We start from the raw sequence: 21,260 nt of genomic DNA, 5'->3' as shown, positions 1-21,260 counted from the left end.
GCTTTTACTCCAAGTGACTCAAACACTTGGAGTAATGTCATAATTTACGACTTCCCAACCCATAAATACAAATTTCCCAGGAAGAAGACTGTTACTTTATTATGAAAGTGGACCAAGAGAACAAGATGCTAGACAGTGATTTAGTAGAAGTGAACAGAATGAAGCTGAAAGATTTCAGTTCCAACCCTTTTCCCATCACTTCGTCCTCCTAGTCCACAACTCGTAAACATACGCATAGCGGACGTTTTCTGAAATACCTGGCAACACCACTGACCGAGACATGGAGAAAAGATGTCAACGAGATTGACTGAAAGTTTGTCACATGTTGTTGTTGTTTGTTTGATTGATTTTTCAGTGTTACATGCTATTATATATGCTGAGTATTCAGAACCAATCTCTATTTCTCTGTTTTAGTCGAGAACTATTTCAGAAATGTTTCACAATCCAGGACTTGATCTCTCATCAAATAACTTCTCTTTAAACTCTGGCAGAAAATTACACAGTGCCACATTTCTGTCATTTCTCTCTTCCTGTCTGTCCTTTCCATTCTCCTCTGTTCATACTTGCTGTGTGCAGAAGTTCAGAAGCCTACACACACACTCTCTCTCTCTCTCTCTCTCTCTCTCTCTCTCTCTCTCTCTCTCTCTCTCTCGTTCGTTCTCTCTTTTCCCATCCAGCCTCGTGTTTGACAGCCAGACACTCGACTCAGTGAAGACTCTCACAAGCCGATTTCAAACACAGAGAGCGACCTGGAAAGCTTCAGCCGTACAGATCTGACTTGTTCCTCTCACAAACTGACGCACTTCAAAAACAAGCAAAACACTGTGATGTTATCGACCTGAGGGGGAAAAACACAGAACTGTGAGTTTCCATAGAGGCAGAGATGCATACACCGAGAGTTTGCAATATTTATGGACGTCCGCCTAGAACTATACACTCAGCAGCGAGATGACAGTCAGAGCTCCGCACCTGATAACGAGCGTCTCTGTAACCGAATCAATAACACGCCGAATCCTTCGCATCGTCGCCGTCGTCACTTTAAACGTCTGAACTACAAACCATTTTAACCCTAAAAACCTTATGCACAAAACTAGGATTCATGCATTATTTAAGCCGAGCGTGTTTTTCTTTCCCGTGCATGCTTTCAGAAGCCCTTTCATATTCTTTATTTATGAACAAAATGTGTAATAATAATATTTGAAGAAGAATCTACACTGACAACGCAGAGAATTTTGAACGTCCTGGGTTTCTCGTGTTTTATACCACCGTGCTGTGAAGTTCTCGGTTCTGATCGTTTAAAAATACACGAATAGAAAATATCAGTTTTAAAAAGCATATCGTCGCTGTCGTGCGGAAACCTCGTATGTCCAAATTTGGTCAATTTCATATTTTTTCACATATCGATGCTATTGGTCAGTCCCCACGTGGGTCTGTTATTTTTACAAGTTATTAACCAATCTAAAGTCTTGAAAATAGCTTGAGGGCAAATCTCATAACTCCATTGGACACTTCAACTGTCCACCTCTTCCTCACTCCGCGGGAGAGCTTCACGGCATATTTCTCCTCAAGAAGAGTCGCAACGAATCAACACGTCTTCTGAGGTAAATGTCTTCAAAACACTGGGCTCAAAGAAAAAAAAATCTTGACCCCCGCTAGTTCTGGTGCTCGTCTGAGGACAGGAATTTAGCGCAAGACAATCCACTGCAACGCGGACTAAACCCTGTGCACTGCAGATAAGGTACGGCGTTTTTTTCATTTCCTGAAAAATAACGGTTTTGGAGATTAATATTTCTAATGTTTGTTTAGCATTTATGGAGTTAGAATCAAGAAAGGCTGGTAAGAGAACGTCTGTTAGTAGCTGCTACTTTATAAAGTAAGCGATGACGGGAACTGGAGCAGTAAAGTGACTAGTAGCTAAAATAATTTAAAAGAGCCTATACTTCAGTGTGTAATCATAACATAAATAACCAACATTATTAATTATTTCCCCTTAACAACACCATGAAATATATTTTTTCATTTTTTTCATTTATATGTTAACATTTAAAGCGTTAGCATCCAACAAAATCACAAAAATCGTGTTTTTCGCTGCTTATAAAAACCCATCGAGTGGCATCGGGGACTGGCACTAACTCTATTCAAGAGCTCTTTTTATTCCTTTTTTATTGTCTATTCATAAAGATTGAGAGAAAAACGAGGGAGGAGGGTGGCCTTTAACGAGCCCCGGCATGAAAAAAGAACCCTGAAGCTCTCAAAAGCCTGGCAGAAGGAGGGATCGGACACAGCCTTGAGCTCGCCTTTCTTTAGTCGGGTGATCCACAGACCCTGTTTTTTTGTGGAGCAGAGACCCGGTGAAAAGGAGCGAGTCTATAAAGCTGACCTGAATAGAAGAGCAAATCAAAGCAGAGACAAGTTCCACTTCACTAAACCATGCGAGCTGCCACCGAGACGCATTACAGCCTGACGCATTACAGCCTGACGCATTACAGCGAGACTGACATTGAAATAAAAATATAGGCATGAGGACGTTACGAATCCAGAATTTACTGTGTTCAACACATGGCTGCCTTTGCTTCAATTATTTATGGTGGTTTAAAATATATAAGATTGTAAGCAACAAAATCATTGTTGGCTTGTAGTTTGTTAAGTAGTTTTGTTAAGTTGCCTTGTGTTAGCATTATAAAGTTTATTATCCTGCTGAAAAAAAAAGTATAATCTTGTCAATGGTTTTAGAGGGATTTCAGACACTCTAGCTGGTCAGACTGGTTCTAATGAGTTAGACTGGTTCATAAGGGTCATGCTGGTTCTAGTTGGTCAGAACGGCTGTAACAAGGCAGCCTTGTTCTCACTGGTCAGACTGGTTTGACTTGTTCTAGCTGGTCATGCTGGGTCTAGCTGGTTAGACTGGTGCTAGATGACCATGCTGGTTCTAGCTGATTAGACTGGTTCTAGCTGATTAGACTGGTTCTAGCTGATTAGAATGGTTCAATCCAGACAGGTTTGTTCTCACGGTTCAGTCTGGTTCTAATTATTTAGACTGGTTCTAAATGGTAATGCTGATGCTAATCAACTGGATTTCGGGAAAAAATTGGGTTCTAGCTGGTTTGACTTGTTCTAGCTGGTCATGCTGGTTCTAGCTGGTCATGCTGGTTCTAGCTGGTTTGACATGTTCTAGCTGGTTTGACTTTTTCTAGCTGGTCATGCTGGTTTTAGCTGGTTTGACATGTTCTAGCTGGTCATGCTGGTTTTAGCTGGTTTGACTTTTTCTAGCTGGTCATGCTGGTTTTAGTTGTTCATTCTGGTTCTAGTTGTTCATTCTGGTTCTAGCTGATCAGACTGTTTCTATCCAGATAGATTTGTTCTCACTGTTTAGTCTGGTTCTAATTAATTAGACTGGTTCTATCTGGAAATGCTAATCAACTGATTCTGAAAAAAATGTTTTTTACAGCCTGGATATAACTGCTCAAGTAAGTTCTAGCTGGTCAGACTGGTTTGAACTGATCAGACTGGTTCTTTCTGGTCACACTAGTACATGCTGGTCAGACCATCTTTAACCGATCAAGCATCTTTCTGCTGATCAGGTTTGCTGGTTTTAGCAGGTTTTTCTTCACCTCATGCTGGTTCTCCTTTGTTTATTTTTAGATTGGTGACTGTAGGTCAATATTAGTGAAAATAAATCTCTAAATTGCTGGCATTTCATTACATAACAATAAAGCTAGCTTTTGATGAGCACAGATCCCTTCATGTTAGGATTAGAAGACAAAAAAATCAAGACAGCCCTTAATGTCATGTGCCAACATAACAATCTCTAACAATTTCCATCACAGGGATTGGATAGTGTTTATGACTAGATACAGATTACTGTAGATGCCTCAGGCTAAATCATGTCCATGTACAGTGTCTTGTCACATCTAGAAGAGCGTGTGAGCCGAACTGAACCTCGTCATGAAGCCTCTGCTATTAAAATGTCATAACATACACTGGTACAGTTTTATACAGTGAGTTCTTCAAATATACCGCTAGAGCAAAACAGGCTTAAGAGCTAAAGAAGAACATCAACGTGCAGTGATTTGATTTTGAAGAAAGAGAATTATGCGAATGAAAGATTTTACTTCAAGAATCAATGGAAATGATTAGAATTGTAATCCATAATTTCCTAATCTGGGGGCACGGTGGCTTAGTGTTTAGCACGTTCGCCTCACACCTCCAGGGTTGGGGGTTCGATTCCTGCCTCCGCCTTGTGTGTGTGGAGTTTGCATGTTCTCCCCGTGCCTCGGGGGTTTCCTCCAGGTACTCCGGTTTCCTCCCCCGGTTTAAAGACATGCATGGTAGGTTGATTGGCATCTCTGGAAAATTGTCCGTAGTGTGTGATTGTGTGAGTGAATGAGAGTGTGTGTGTGTGCCCTGTGATGGGTTGGCACTCTGTCCAGGGTGTATCCTGCCTTGATGCCCGATGACACCTGACAGGCTCCCCGTGACCCGAGTTAGTTCGGATAAGCGGTAGAAAATGAATGAATGAATGAATTTCCTAATCTCTAAATTTGTTTGATAAATAAAAATAAAACATTCCTGACAGTAGCCTAGTAAGCTAGCTAAACATTAATAAAAACATTAATAAGAATGATACTAATGATGGTGTACAAGGACAGAAATCTTCTTGCTCAGATTGATTGAGTGACATTTCAGGTCTGAAAAGCCTTAAGCTTTAACAGAAGGAAGGAAACAGGAGAACCCAGAGAAAACGCAAACGGACACGGGGATAATGGGGAAGTCAGGACGCAGACGGTATCCAGAGTTCTGGATCGATGCAGATACCCACCACACCCTAAAACATGACAAATGATCCTTCATCTTATTTCAAGGCTTGAAACCATGCACTATAAATCTCTGGGATTGAACTCAAACACTCAACTCAAGCTGCATACTTTCTGTACATCTGGCAAAATAAATGGCGCATCAGACACGAAACCTCCACGATCATCTAACTAACTAACTAACTAACTAACTAACTAACTAACTAACTAACATTCTCTACCTGACTTCTGCATCTCAAGTTGAAAAAGAAATATTTACTAATCCAGAAAATCCAGGAAACTGACCTTTCTTTAGGTATAAAGGTGACCAACAGCGTTGAAGATTTGAACACTAACGATGTTAACGCTCAATAACCGTCATCGTGCACAAGGATGTGACCTGATGTGTATTGTTTAATCCTGTACTTCCCCTGTTTATGCTGACACTGCGCTATCATAAATAATGCAGCATTAATATTTAAGAGCGTACACAAACATCGCTCCCGAAGATGAGGCAACCATCTCGCGTACTCGTATTGTGGTGCCGATCCCATCTAGAAAGCTCTCTTGGTTAAATGGAAACAAAACCAGTGGGGTTTCTTTGCCACAACCCCTCACTCCAGTACCAAGTGGAGTTAAGAGCTTTAAGTAGAAAGTGAAGTGGAACAGAGGAGAGCGAGCCGATGGAGACCCTCAGCTCCTGACTCATGCTCTGAACTTCCTTCATCAGCCTGAACCGATCTCAGAGATCAGATCGAAGGACGAAGGGTTTAGAAAGACAACATGAAACTTTAACAACAAAGTAAGCTCCCAGGGCTCATTCTGTTACTCTGACAGACACACAGACACACACACACACAGTCCCTGCAATGAACTCCACAAAAGTTCATGCTCGCATGCTGTGGCGTTGGATCAAGCGAGTGAAAAAGTCCATTCATACACAAATTGGAGTTCGTTAATTGCTAAATGAAATCAGCTGTAATCCTGGGAAAGGCCTGAACTGAGACAAAGCGAATCAAAGCGTCACTTCTAACCAGCAATGTCCGCTTTATATCAGGCTCATTACATAACACTGCCTGATATCCATGCAATAAAAATCCAGTGTGATCTCATGGGTTTTAAATAAAATGTAAAAGGTGTTTGCTCTAAAGTTGATATATTTATCCATGGCACACATGACATTATGGCTGTTTTTAGATGACAGCAACCTCCTCATTAATACACAATTGTTGGACTGTATGTTTATAATCACACCCTCCAGTGTCACCCAAATGAGGACGAGGTTCACTTTTGAGTCTGATTCCTTTCAAGGTTTCTTCCTCTTCGATCTACGGGAGTTTTTCCTCACCACGGTCGCCTGCCTCGGTCACCTCAGGCTTGTTCATTTGGGATAAATACAAACACATTTAAACACAAGTCTAATATTAATTTTGAACTTTTGTATATTATTCGTCTTTGTACTGTGTTTCTTATGTTCTGTAAACCTGCTTTGAGATCATGCCCATGGTTAAAACCGCTATACAGTACAAATAAAAATTAATTAAATTTGAATTGAACATTATTATTCTGTTAACGTTTATATGGAAATGATGTCATCACCGCTAACATCCGAGAGCTCCTTGTACTCATACAGGTAGCATTATGTAACAGGAAGTGGACTCGGGTGATCCAGAATACCCAAGGGTACCAATAGTTTTGCACTCTGATTAGAAGCCACTTTGAAGTAACCGCCTTTGCTAGCGTTCTAGAACGCTAGTAGCATAGGGTTGCAGTCGGGGGAGGGGTGGAGACTATAAGCAATAGAAATTTGGTTCTATCGTTTATGTGATGACGGACGACGTGCTGAAGGTGTTTGAAATAAAATGATTAGTTTAACTTGTGACATCACTTCCTGTTGAGATTGGTGATGGTTGGGAAAAGGTTTCTGCAGTTATAGAGATATGAAACCAGATTTTCAGGAAAACTAGAGCTTTGATTTTGTCACAATGTTTTGCTAGAACATGGCGGAAAAAAAAAGAAAACCAGAAAAGCTAAATATCTTCTTAAATATTTGATAAAAGTGTTCGTGCACAGTGAGATGTGGTGCATTAAAAAAGGGATGGTCTTTAGTGTATGTACAAAAGAAATCATTTGAAGCAGATGAAATCATTTTGCAAACACAATTGTTACAAAATGAAATGTAAAAGCAAACCTGTGATTATAAGCCCCGCCCCTAACCGAGCCCAGAGCGTGGACCAGCGCGAAATCGGTCTCAACTTACTGGTTATTTTACTCCTTTTCTACACATCGATATAGATCTAGTGATGCTTTTACTAATGTAGGTATTGTATGGTTTCATTGTGAGGTGATTGTGAAGTGTTACGCTCTCACACTACGCTACTGTCAGACGAGGTGTGTAGCGGATTTTACACTTTCGCACCTAAAGTGTGAAAATGAAATTCGCTTTTTAAAAAAAACTTGCTGGTGCACAAAAAAAAAAAAAAAAAAGGAAATAAGTCCATCACATATGTTCAGGTGCATTATCTGAAACGTGCACATTTGTGAGATAGACAAAAAGAAACTGAGGCTACGTCAGAAACACAAACACAAATTTAAACAAAGTCAAATTTTTGTAAAAAAAAACAAAAAAAAACAAATGTAAAAAAGTGTTGACTTACCGATAGGCATTGCATTATCTCCGGGCTGGTGGTGTCGGGAGCAGCAGCATGGTTCGCTGGAGCAGCCTCTGAGGGGATAAAGACAAAAGAGTCACGGGCTGAGACTGTACCCTTGGAGAACATCTCTGCATCTGTGCTTTCTTCTTCTTCCTCTTCTTCTTCTTTTTCCACACATGCAAAGTAGAAAAACACAAGTTTGTCCACAGGTCTTAGTAGCTTTGTCGCTCTCTGAGTGTCTTTCTGTCTGAGCTTAGACAGAGGGAATTCCGTGAAGGAAGCGGCGCGGAGAGAAGGAACTCCACTCCTCTTTTCTCTCTCAGTCCATTATCTCCGAGTTTTGCGCGCTCCTGGGCTGTTGCTGTGGAGACAGCGGCTCGGCCCGGCCGCAATGTCCTTTTAAGCGTTCCTCATAAAAGGGCGCATTCAGCCTGGGACACAATACAGCGAGACTCCCTCACACTCCCTACCTCTCTCTTTCTCTCTCTCTCTCCCTCTCTCTCTCTCTCTCACTCACTCACACACTCCCTCTCTAGCTCTCACACTCATTATCTCTCTCATAGACACTTTCTTTCACTCGCTATCTCCAGCACCCTCTCCATGCTTGCTTTTTCTTTGTGGCTCATTTGGTCCTGAGACTCAAAGACATGTCATGCACTTTATTAATTGATTTATTGATTTATTTTATGTTTATAGGACCCTATCGGAAGATCAAGCCCTGAGCAATTTCTCATTTCATTAACCCCCGTGAAAGATGGACGCCAGGCCTGTTTGGCAATCTGCCGTGATGAGGTTCTGTCTCTATTAGCGCTCGGGAGTCGAACATGGTGTCAATGATGTAACTGGGACAACCGATGGGAACTTGAAAATTCCACTTTAATCAAAAGTGGAGGGGAAATAAAGAGACTCCCCGCAGCCTCAGGAGGTGACCTGTGCGGCCGCCATTGTAGAGCCAGGCATAAATCACCTCGATTTAACCACGAGACATAGAGCAACTGGCAACAGAGCATTACGAGCCACGCTAGCTCCTGCCAAGGAACACCCCGTAGAAAAGCCCGAGACAGAGAGTGAAGGAGGAAAGGAAGCAAAAGAGAAGAGAAAGAGTTGAGAAAAGTTGGAACACGTCCACTAAACGCATGCGAACTGGCCATAAAGCACTGGAGAGAGCAGGAGGAGTGGACACAGTCGCTCTCAGCGGTCACTTCCACTCACTTCACACTGTGACTCTGTCGTTCTGCTTTTCACAGCAAAACAAACAATGCCGTGATGGAGAGCCTCGAAGGATGAACACAAAATAGGCACGAAACAAAACAAAGCAAGTTTATCATCTGCTGTTTGTTTTATTCTTAATAATTCAAGCATTCCTTCCATTCAGGAACGTGAAGTTATTTTGGGATTGTTTCAGCCAAATAACTTTTTTTTTTTTTTTTTTAATCAGAATATGCAATTGAATTTGTGGAGTATTTTGTCTAGTTTCTTTTTTCTTTTGCTTGAATTGGTGAAATCACAAGCACATGATTCTTCTTTTAAACTCCTCCCAGCGAAGACACACATGACTTTCTATGAGAGCTGTACTCGTGTTCAGCTGAACACGTGTTGTGATGATGTCACGCAACGACAACGATGATGATGATGATGATGATGATGATGATGATGATGATGATGATGAACAAATCCAGAGAAGTGACTTTGGTTCAGGTCCAAAAGGATTCACTGACTGATACACTGACTCACTGGAAAGAGAGAAGTGAATCTCCTTTTGGTCCAAATGGTTCACTAGAGGTATGTTGTGTGTGTCACACAATGAAGATGATGATGATGATGATGTCTAGTAAAGAATCAGGGTTAAATATCCGACGTAAAAGCGCATAATCCTGGTAGAGCTGATCATACCTCATACCTCATTCATACCTCATTTGTGCACGTTTAAGAGATATCATCACGTCCACTTTGTTGACTTTAATGCATGTTAAAGATGCAGTGTAATACCTTATGCACTGGAAAGCACCTAACACCCTGTGATTATCCTACTAAAACAGAAATAAAATGAATTCCTACATTACGATATGGTAATAAATAATGTGTGAAAATCATATGTGAAACAAATAAATATCTTAATATGCTTAAGTGTCAAGAAGTCTTAAATCTCAGAAAAATAAATTAATTTAAAATTATTTCAATGAATAATAAAAATTGTTTTTAAAACAATCATGTTTTCTTTATGAATTTTAATTTCATTTTAGTTTTCATTTTAAAAAGATTCATTTAATTTAACTTTTTTTTAGTGTCCACTTTAAAAAAAAAATAAATAATAATTAAAAGCTGATGTTTCAGATCTCTGTAGTTTTGGAAGGTTTGGAGTCTTTTTTTGAACATATATTCTATACATGTTTTATATTTTTATATTGTTATAACTAACTTGTTGGAAAAATAACCGGTTTAATTAAATTTAATATATTAAAAAAGGTCACATGCACATTTTCTTACTGTTTCTAGTGATATATTTACCTGGAAAAGATCCATTTTTGTTTTATTAAAGTTTATTAAAGTTCATGGTTAAGGAATATAAAGGCAGAAAAGGTATTGATGTTGCACAGATTGAGGAATATGAAGCGTGGCACGTTTTCTCAGAGCTGGATCTGACTGACTCGGACTGTGATTACGGTTCAGTGTAAAAACATTAAAAAAAAAAAAGTGAGTGTAAAAAAAATTGAAACTGACTCCAGCAGACAAATTTAACACAAGCTCTGCATGTATCAGTAGAAAAACACACACACATAAACATGGAATATGTCACACACATATACATGGAACACACACACACACATATATATACACACACATATACATGGAATATGTCACACACATATACATGGAACACACACACACACATATATATACACACACACATATACATGGAATATGTCACACACATATACATGGAACACACACACACACATATATATACACACACACATATACATGGAATATGTCACACACATATACATGGAACACACACACACACATATACACACATATACATGGAATATGTCACACACATATACATGGAACACACACACATACGCACATATGCATTGAACACACACACATATGCATGAAACACACACACACATACGCATTGAGCACAGACGCACACACACACATATGCATGAAACTCACACACATACGCATTGAACACACATGCACACACACACATATATGCATGAAACACAAATACACACACATATGCACATACAGTACACATATGAATACACACATACACACACATACACACACACAAACACACATATACATGGAATATGTCACACACGTACATGGAACACACACACACACACACACACACACACACACATATGCATTGAACACACACACACATGCATGTAACACACACACACACACATATGCATGAAACACACACACATACGCATTGAACACACACGCACACACACATATGCATGAAACACGAACACACACACATATGCATTGAGCACACACATACACACACACACGCACACACAAACACACATATACATATACATATGCATGAAACACACACACATACACGCACACACGCACACGCACACAAACACACATATACATATGCATGAAACACACACATACACACACACACACACACACACACACAAACACACATATACATATACATATGCATGAAACACATACACATACACACACACGCACACACACAAACACACATATACATATACATATGCATGAAACACACACACACTATCACATATGTATGGAACACACACACACTTACGCATGGAACACAAACACACTTACACATGGAACACAAACACAAAGTGTTGGCCTTGTTGCTGAATCCTTAAGCAGAATTTCAAGAACGTTCCTGACTGTAATCCTGTACGTGTGAGTTAAATGTGATTAGGATGCTGAGAAAAAACTTTCCAGTGTGCAAAAATAAGAAACACGCTGCGATAATTTACAGCTTTAAGCCATCAGACTGCGACTAATAAGATGAAAATAGGGCTTATTTAAAGAGCAGAACAGAACAATTGTGTTTATTTAGTGCACCTACGTGAACAAAATTACATTTTCCAACATCCAGATGTGGAGTAAAACAAGATTATGGGTTACAAATGTAGTCAGACAGCACATACTTACACATATGATTGCATTAATCATCCACCAGCACACACACACACACACACACACACACACCAGTTTGTACAATGACTGTGGAAGTCACAAAAAAGGAAAGGTCATGTCTGCATTTCAGACAGCATCTCCTCCTACCCATCCCCACCCCCCTGGAAGGCACAACTACCCTTTAGGCCTGCAGTGGTGCATTCTGGGAGTATTCTGGCCTGAGTCGCTGACATTATGCACACTTCAGGATTTATCTTATGCAACACTGGCGATCTCTGAACCTGAGATGAGCCACCATTTGACATTTTCACACACAATCAACACACATATTTAAACAACAACTTAGTCAGGATATGAAAGCTTTTCACTCAAGGCTAAATGGATTACACACACACACACACACACACACACACACACACGCCAGATACGAAGAGAGAGAGATGGGAACTGCATAATAGAGTCTATGCACATTAAGACTGATCTATCTAGGTATAAAGTTGTGATTAAATCTCTTCTGCAGCGTAAGGAGACGCACTCATCTCTCTCTGAGAAGTAGTAAGTATGCTAAGCAGCCTCTTAAACACACGGCACTACGCACTCACAAATTATGCAAACAGTCGAATTACTGAAACTGCACGCTCCAGGGGAAAAAAACGTCTCCATTTACACACAACCCAAGCAATGTGTGTGTGTCTCTGTGTGTGTATACAGTGTGTGTGTGTGTGTGTGTGTGTGTGTGTGTGTGTGAAATTGCGCATGTACGAAACCACACTTTGTTTCAGTGAATATTGTAATTAAAAAAAGCTTTTACTGTAAAAAGCGCCAAGTCATTTTGAGTTAAACATCAAGCTAAAATAAATCATCTTTTCATCTATTTGTGTTGCCCACAAAGATATACAGATATAGCAAGACAAACAACAAACAGCTGGAGTGATGTGAAATACAGAGAATGATGTAGAACGAGAACAATTTAACTCACTGACCTGACTGATTTACTGAATGATTCATTGAATGAATTTATCAGTCATGGCTAAAAAGGTTTCACAGATTCAAAGTCACTGAAAAAGAGAAAATCAATCTTATTCAGGTCTAAAGGATTCACTGTCCTAAACTTTGATTCACTGAACAAGAGCTAGCTGAATCGAATTCAGGTCCAAAAGATACACTGACTCATTGAGAAGAGAGAAGTGAATCTTGTTTAGGTCCTGAAGATTCACTGACTCAAACACTTATTCACTGAAGTGACTCTAATTCAGGTTCCAAAAGATTCGCTGACCGATACACTGACTCACTGAAAAGAAAGAAGTGGAACTCAGATTAAAAAGATTCACCGACTCAAATACTGATTCACTAAACAAAAGAGAGAAGTGACTCTAAATCAGATCCAAAAGATTCGGGAACGAGAAGCAATTCTTCTTCAAGTCCAAAAGATTCACTGACTCAAACACTGATTCAGTGAACCAGACACAATAGAGGAGTAAATCTCATTCAGGTCCAAACAATTCATTGACACTGATTCACTGTGAATCTAGTCATGACTGAAAGACAATTATCGAATCATTAAATGACAGGGGAAGGAATCTCACTCACTTCTAATAGGATTTACTGACAAAGAATTGCTAAACACAGAGAAGGCACATACACACACACACACACACACACACACACAGTGTGACGGTGACTGCAGTGCATGACTGTGTGTGCCGTGTCAGACGGATTATCCAGTGGCCCGTAACACATTGACCAAAATCACGAGTAGGATACAGGCTCCTTTTAGCTCACATAAAGCTGCTGGAGGATTAGCGCTTCTGCTCTGCTGCAGAGATTTAATTCAAACATCACCGCCGCATAACCACCACGATTATAAATGAAATACGAATCGTTTCTCCTCTTACTATTTGACTAGGATGCCAATACAATAGGAAACACACACCAAGATGGCACCTTTTCATACCTTTATTTATATTTAAAGCTATAATCGCATGCACCAGAAAAAAGATACACAAAAAAAGTTATCAGCTTTTCTGGATTACAAACACTCATTTTCTTATTTTATACAGAATCTAAAAAATAAAAAAATGTTCTGTAAAAAGTGTCTGAAATACAAATACTGCTAAGTGTAGGTAGCTATTAGTTAGTCAGCGTCCGAGGCTAGTTCAAAGCACAAATTAGGTTTAGCTGTTCGTTTTAGAAGTTATACTGTATAGACTGTAAGGAGTAATGTTTCTTATCGGGACGTAAATTAAAGCGGTAGTGGCCACGCCCACAACAAAACAACACACTAAAAGTGTTAATGTAAGTTTAAGCTATTTCGACAACCATCCAAATCAAAATTAAGATACTTCTTAGAAGTTTCTTTAGAAGAGGAAAGCTATGTCCTACTGTATGTGTCTCTTAAAGGAATGAGAGGCACAGCGCCCCCTATTTCCCATTGATGACCTGCTCATTCACTCCTCACTCACTCATCTTCTACCGCTTATCCGAACTACCTCGGGTCACGGGGAGCCTGTGCCTATCTCAGGCGTCATCGGGCATCAAGGCAGGATACACCCTGGACGGAGTGCCAACCCATCGCAGGGGACACACACACACTCTCATTCACTCACGCAATCACACACTACGGGCAATTTTCCAGAGATGCAAATCAACCTACCATGCATGTCTTTGGACCGGGGGAGGAAACCGGAGTACCCGGAGGAAACCCCCGAGGCACGGGGAGAACATGCAAACTCCACACACACAAGGCGGAGGCAGGAATCGAACCCCCAACCCTGGAGGTGTGAGGCGAACGTGCTAACCACTAAGCCACCGTGCCCCCCACTCTGCTCATACAGCGATCTTCAAAAAGACATTGTGCATACTGAAGATGGAAAGTTTTACTCATGAATCAATATGCTTTCTCTCTCTCTCTCTCTCTCTCTCATGATGTCTAGTGTTCTAGCATTGCTTATTCCTATTACTTTAAACATCACACTCACTTCCGCACTTACACTCAGATGCTGAAATCATCTGTTCCTCTTAATAATGAAATAAGCATGTGCTGTTTTACATAAGTGAGAATATAAGTGAGAATATTCATAAATGCTAATAATGATTCTGGTTTGTTTGTGAGAAGTGAAAGTGTGAAGTAGACAAGAACTTCAGTCTCAGACACATGGACACACAGTAGACATAAAAACGCCATGGCCTAAAATGTGCTAGTTTGTGTGTGAAGGACTGCATGATGGAACGAAATGGACAGACTGACACAGAGAGAGAGAGAGAGAGAGAGAGAGAGAGAGAGAGAGAGAGAGAGAGAGAGAGAGAGAGTCAGACACATACACACACAGACAGACAGAGTGAGAGAGTGAGTAAGAAAGAGAGAGACAGGCAGACATACACATATAGATAGAGAGAGAGAGACAGACAGAGAGACACACATACAAACAAACACATACACATACAGACAGAGTGAGAGAGTGAGTAAGAAAGAGAGAGACAGACAGACATACACATATAGATAGAGAGAGAGACAGACAGAGAGACACACACACAAACAGACACGTACACACACAGACAGACAGAGTGAGAGAGTGAGTAAGAAAGAGAGAGACAGACAGACATACACATATAGATAGAGAGAGAGACAGACAGAGAGACACACACACAAACAGACACGTACACACACAGACAGACAGAGTGACAGAGACAGGCAGACAGACAGGCAGGCAGACACATATACACACACAAATAGAGAGACAGACAGACAGAGTAAGTGAGTGTGTGAGAGAGAGAGTGAGAGAGAAACAAACAGACAGACATATACACACAGACAGACAGTCAAATAGAGTGAGAGAGTGACAGAAAGAGAGACAGACAGGCAGACAGACAGGCACATATACACACACAAATAGAGAGACAGGCAGATAGACAGAGAGAGAGAGAGAGAGAGAGAGAGAGAGAGAGAGAGAGAGAGAGACTATTTATACTTTTAGTAATGTTGTTGTTTACTATTATTACTTTTGTTATTATTGATTATTATTGATTTTTTATTACTATTATTATTTTATTATTCTTCCTAAATTCACTCTGAATCTGTATTAAATGAAATTTCTTTTATCTCATATAAAGTCACAGTAACTTCTGAGACAAACATGACAAACACGCTTCAACATTTTTCCACCACGGAAACACGACACGTCTCTTAACTGACTTCAATAGAGACGACAAAGACAGGACGAGAGACGGGAAGAGAGACTGGTGAGAGGACGACAGCTCATAACATTATGCGTAAATATAATATAAGCGATAACAGGAACTAACCTGTCTCATGGATGTTCTACCAAATTATAGGCAACTACAAATGGATAACAAGTAGGACAAGGAATAACAGACTTTGGGACATGTTTTTATAGGAAAATAATCAGCATCACTGTGGTAGCAGTGAATCCACTCAGGTCTCACTGCCTCAGTGTTAATTCATTTCCTTTAACAGCAAGAGTTTTATTCCTCACCTGATACACACAATAATCTCAATTTCTCTAAAAGCTACTAATTTACTGTAAGAGCTGCAAATTCCCAACAATACAGAGAGTGAAACAGGGAACGAGGGAGCGAGGAGGAAGTGAGCGAGAGACGGTAAAAGGTGAACAGATTTGAAATCAATTTAAGCGAGTGATGATGTCCTGAGAGCGATAAACACTCAGCTGCAGAGTTATCAACAACACAATGTCACACAAAGACACAGAAAATCCACTCACCTGAGCTCTGTCTGTCTGAAGGTTCACATATACACACACACTCAGCACCCTCAGACCATCACACAGTGTGTGTGTGTGTGTGTGTGTGTGTGTGTGTGTGTGTGTGTGCGTGCGTGTGTGTGTGTGTGTTTGAGCGTCCTCAGTTCAGTTTTGTGACAGCAAAAATATCTCCGATACCCTCAAACCAGGGAGCAGAAGCTATTTGGAGAGAGTGTGTGCCGGACTGTGTGTGTGTGTGTGTGTGTCTGCGTGTGTGTGTGTGGTAGGTCCAGCCCACTCACTCTCTTTCTCTCTATCACACTCTCCTTCTCCCCTCTTACTCCCTCACGCTCCTTCTCCCTCACTCTCTCTCTCTCTCTCTCTCTCTCTCTCTCTCTCTCTTCTACCCTTTCTTATCTCTCAATCTGTAACACTCCTTTTAATCCCTCACCCCCTGGACTGACCTGTATGACTCTCCTTCAGCTAACCTAGTAGGCTCAGACCAAAGCATTCACTCACACACACACACACACACACACACTCACCAGAGGTGTGTGTGTAGGTCGGAGGATCTACACGCAGGTGTTTGGTTCGCCCAAGGTCTTCCCCGAGTAAGTAGTACCAGCCGGAGATCTGGCAGAGATGAGAGAGAGAGAGAGAGAGAGAGAGAGAGAGAGAGAACAGAGAGAGAACAGAGAGAGAGCACCTGCGTGTGTGTGTGTGTGTGTGTGTGTGTGTGTGTGTGTCTGTGTGTGTGTAGAAATCATACATGTAATTATTTACATTAAACATAAACCTGTGTGTTTATATTTAACAAGTCAAAAGTGATTCTTTGTGTTTAATTAGAATATTTAATTAATGAGTAACAAAACTTTTATGTTGATATGCAGCTCATTTTAGCTACAATTAACATTTTGTCTGGTGTCGACAAGAGAAAAAAAGTTAATTTATTAGTAACCTGGGTTGTAGATTTTAACCCTGGCCACTAGGGGGCCGTCGATAGCGTAGATACGAAGAGAGATCTGTTATTTAATCTACACAAGTCTGCAAATATGAGCGTAAATATGAAAGTAGCAATGTGAGTAACGTCCTTTATAATGATTTGCACTGGTGCTAGACAAACACAGATCAGCTACAGGACAGGCAAAGCAGACAACTGCAACTTCGCTAACATGTAGGTTTATTTTGTAAGTTTGTTTTGAATTGTTGTGCCTTTTGAACAACTTGAAATTGAAGCCCGTCTGAAAGCCAGAAAAGAAATAACTGCTGTGAAATGATTTCATATCAAAATAATTAAGGCTAAGAACTAAACGACGACATTATTTTGTCAAGCAAACAGCTTGCTAGTTTGAGCTAGCTAGCGGCTCAGTTCGGAGGACTGAATGTTCAATATTTAGTAGAATTTGTCACAAAATCGTCACAGATAATTCGGTTTGTTATGGCTTATGTGAGGTACAGTAACAATGGTTTATCTATTTAGGAAGCTAGGTTTAGCACGCAGAATATTCTGTAACGCTAACACATTCAGGCCGTTATCCTGTCGTTGGCCAACTCTATCGATTCGTTATTAAAGCTTCTTGGTAACACAATTTCACTGAACAGGATGAAACAAACAAACACACACACACAACTAAAGACCAGAATATATCCTAATTCCTGACTATATGAAAAACGAGCTAGTTCTTGAATAGATAGTATTTTTAGCCGCACTTGCTAAAAATCTCTTGCACTTTGTTCTCTCTCTCTCTCTCTCTCTCTTTCTCTAAGCTCAGACTAAGCCGCTCGTTGGTGAATAGATGTGATCACACTGACTAGTATGATAATCAGCTCTAAAAGCCCAAAACCTCACATCTTTTCCGTCCTCAACATAGCCGGCCGAGAAAAACACAGTGTCTGCAGATTTTGTGCACAAAGAAGAGTGATAAAGGAAGAGAATTTAAATGTGATATTTTCACATTAATTTAAATGGCTAATTTGAAAAAATAGCACCATTCTTAGCTAACAAAAGTTTCTTAGCTAACAAAGGAAAACATGCAAAAGAAACCTTATAGCTCCCAATACAAGTAAAGAAAAGATGTAACCTCTAATGTTTCTACATGAACATGCTTAACAAGTTCAGGTTGGGGTTTCGATTCATGGCTCCACCCCTTGTGGGCGGTGTTTGTATGTTTCCTCCAGGTGCTCCGGTTTCCTCCCTCGGTTCAAAGGCATGCTTTGGAGTCTAACTAGCATCTTTAAACTGTGAATTGATTCAAATCGAATCAAATCCAAACGACTTTTATATCCAAACGACTCAACTGAGTCAAACTGATTCACCCTGATTTGTGTCAAATTAAGCCCAGACACAGTGACCGTCAGAACGAAGTCATCTGGAGCCTATCAGAACAGATGAGAAGTCGACTGATTGCGTGATGACGGAGGAAGTTGGAGAGATAAAAGTGAGAGGCAGGAGATGGAGCGGATGACAGGATGAAGAGGGAAACTTCCTGTGATACCATCCTAAGCTCCTCATTAGCAAATGAAGGCAATCAAATATTCATTCAACCAGATGGCAGCCAAAATAAGCTTCGTTATGCTAACGTCGGGCTGCTAATCCTCGCACAGAGACAAGAGCATGACATAGGGAGGGATGACAACATGGCCGCCGGAGCATGAACCGCGCTACATTGACAATTAAACACTAGTATGGAAGAGAGGAGAGAGACAAGTGACCAATTCTATTCTATTATATTCTATTCTGTTCAAATCAATTTTGTTTTATACAATTTCAGTCTATTCTATTCTTGCGTTCTGTTCTGGTGCACTCCATACTATGCACTCCATCCACTCACTCACTCTCACTCATTTCCTACCGCTTATCCGAACTACCTCGGGTCACGGGGAGCCTGTGCCTATCTCAGGCGTCATCGGGCATCAAGGCAGGATACACCCTGGACGGAGTGCCAACCCATCGCAGGGCACACACACACACTCTCATTCACTCACGCAATCACACACTATGGACAATTTTCCAGAGATGCCAATCAACCTACCATGCATGTCTTTGGACCGGGGGAGGAAACCGGAGTACCCGGAGGAAACCCCCGAGGCACGGGGAGAACATGCAAACTCCACACACACAAGGCGGAGGTGGGAATCGAACCCCCAACCCTGGAGGTGTGAGGCGAATGTGCTAACTACTAAGCCACCGCGCCCGCACTTCATCCAATTCGATTTTATTCTATTCTATTTCATCATCATATACTTTATTATATGCCAGTCTATTCTGTTCAATTCTGTTACACTCTATTCTATTCCAGTCTATACTATTATATCCCCATATGTTCTATTCTAGTCTATTCCAATATGTTCTATTTAATTCGATTCTATTCCATCTTTTTCTATTCTATTATGTTCTGTTCTGCTTTGTTATATTCTACTGTAGCTTTTTCTCTTTTCTTTTCCTCTATTCTATTCTGTTGAACTGTAGCCTATTTTATTCTCTTCCATTGCAGAATCGGTAGCAGAATCCACATTAATGCCTAGAGTTCATCAATGTTTGGAGATTTCTTTGTTCTAGTGCACAAAAGAATGTGAGGTAGATGCATCTGTACCTGTACCTACATCTGTACCTGTACATGTGGCTGTACTTGTACCTACATCTGTACCTGTACATGTGTCTGTACTTGTACATGTGGCTGTACCTGTACATGTGTCTGTACTTTTTACATGTGGCTGTACCTGTACATGTGTCTGTACTTTTTACATGTGGCTGTACCTGTACATGATACTGTACTTGTAAATGTGTCTTTACTTGTACATGTGGCTGTACTTGTACATGTGTCTGTACTTGTACATGTGTCTGTACCTGTACATGTGTCTGTACTTGTACATGTGTCTGTACCTGTACATGTGTCTGTACTTGTACATGATACTGTACCTGTACATGATACTGTACCTGTACATGTGGCTGTACTTGTACATGATACTGTACCTGTACATGATACTGTACCTGTACATGTGTCTGTACTTGTACATGTGTCTGTACTTGTACATGTGGCTGTACCTGTACATGTGTCTGTACTTGTACATGTGTCTGTACCTGTACATGTGTCTGTACCTGTACATGTGTCTGTACTTGTACATGATACTGTACCTGTACATGTGTCTGTACCTGTACATGTGTCTGTACTTGTACATGTGGCTGTACCTGTACAAGTGTCTGTACCTGTACATGTGTCTGTACCTGTACATGTGTCTGTACTTGTACATGATACTGTACCTGTACATGTGTCTGTACCTGTACATGTGGCTGTACTTGTACACGATACTTTACCTGTACATGTGTCTGTACTTGTACATGATACTGTACCTGTACATGATACTGTACCTGTACATGTGTCTGTACTTGTACATGTGTCTGTACCTGTACATGTGGCTGTATTTGTACATGTGTCTGTACTTGTACATGTGGCTGTACCTGTACATGATACTGTACTGTACCTGTACTCTAATCCTAATAAACCACAGAGATTTCTGTCAGGTCATAATATTAAAAAAAAAAAAATCCTGAACAATTATTCACCTTCTGTGATCTGATCAGCGAACACACTCCGAAACTCATACAGCCGACCAGCTGCCTATAAAACCACACAAAGAAAAATTTCAGATATTCATAAGCAACAAATCTCATCGCATCAGCAGTTCATGTCAGCTTGGATTAATAACATTTATAAATAAATCTGGAACTTTACATTCTGACATGAAAAATGTTCTTCTTTTTCTTGTTTTTTTTCTTCAATGATTGAGATATTTCTACTTCTCATTATCAATAACACACAAAATACAGCAAATGTCTATGAACGCTTTGCTTTCGGTGCTAATGACCAATTTAATTTCCTCCTAGTCCATCGTACCGACAGATGACGGCCATTTTGCAAATCCTATAAGCATGAAATCTC

The 21,260-nt window shown here is 40.4% G+C and overlaps 1 protein-coding gene across 1 annotated transcript in view; it reads right to left on the bottom strand.

Annotated features, from left to right (window-relative positions):
• The window catches only part of rgs3a (regulator of G protein signaling 3a), a 119,184-nt gene extending 111,596 nt beyond the window's left edge, over positions 1-7,588 (bottom strand). The window contains exon 1 of the mRNA XM_060862369.1: positions 7,451-7,588. Within this exon, the coding sequence (XP_060718352.1) occupies positions 7,451-7,573 (123 nt within the window). The 5' untranslated portion in view covers positions 7,574-7,588. The remainder of the gene's footprint in view (positions 1-7,450) is intronic.
• Positions 7,589-21,260: the final 13,672 nt, after the last annotated feature.

This window comes from Tachysurus vachellii, chromosome 26, assembly GCF_030014155.1.
Source record: "Tachysurus vachellii isolate PV-2020 chromosome 26, HZAU_Pvac_v1, whole genome shotgun sequence".
Taxonomy (NCBI): Eukaryota; Metazoa; Chordata; class Actinopteri; order Siluriformes; family Bagridae; genus Tachysurus; species Tachysurus vachellii.
This window is presented reverse-complemented; position numbering and strand designations above follow the sequence as displayed.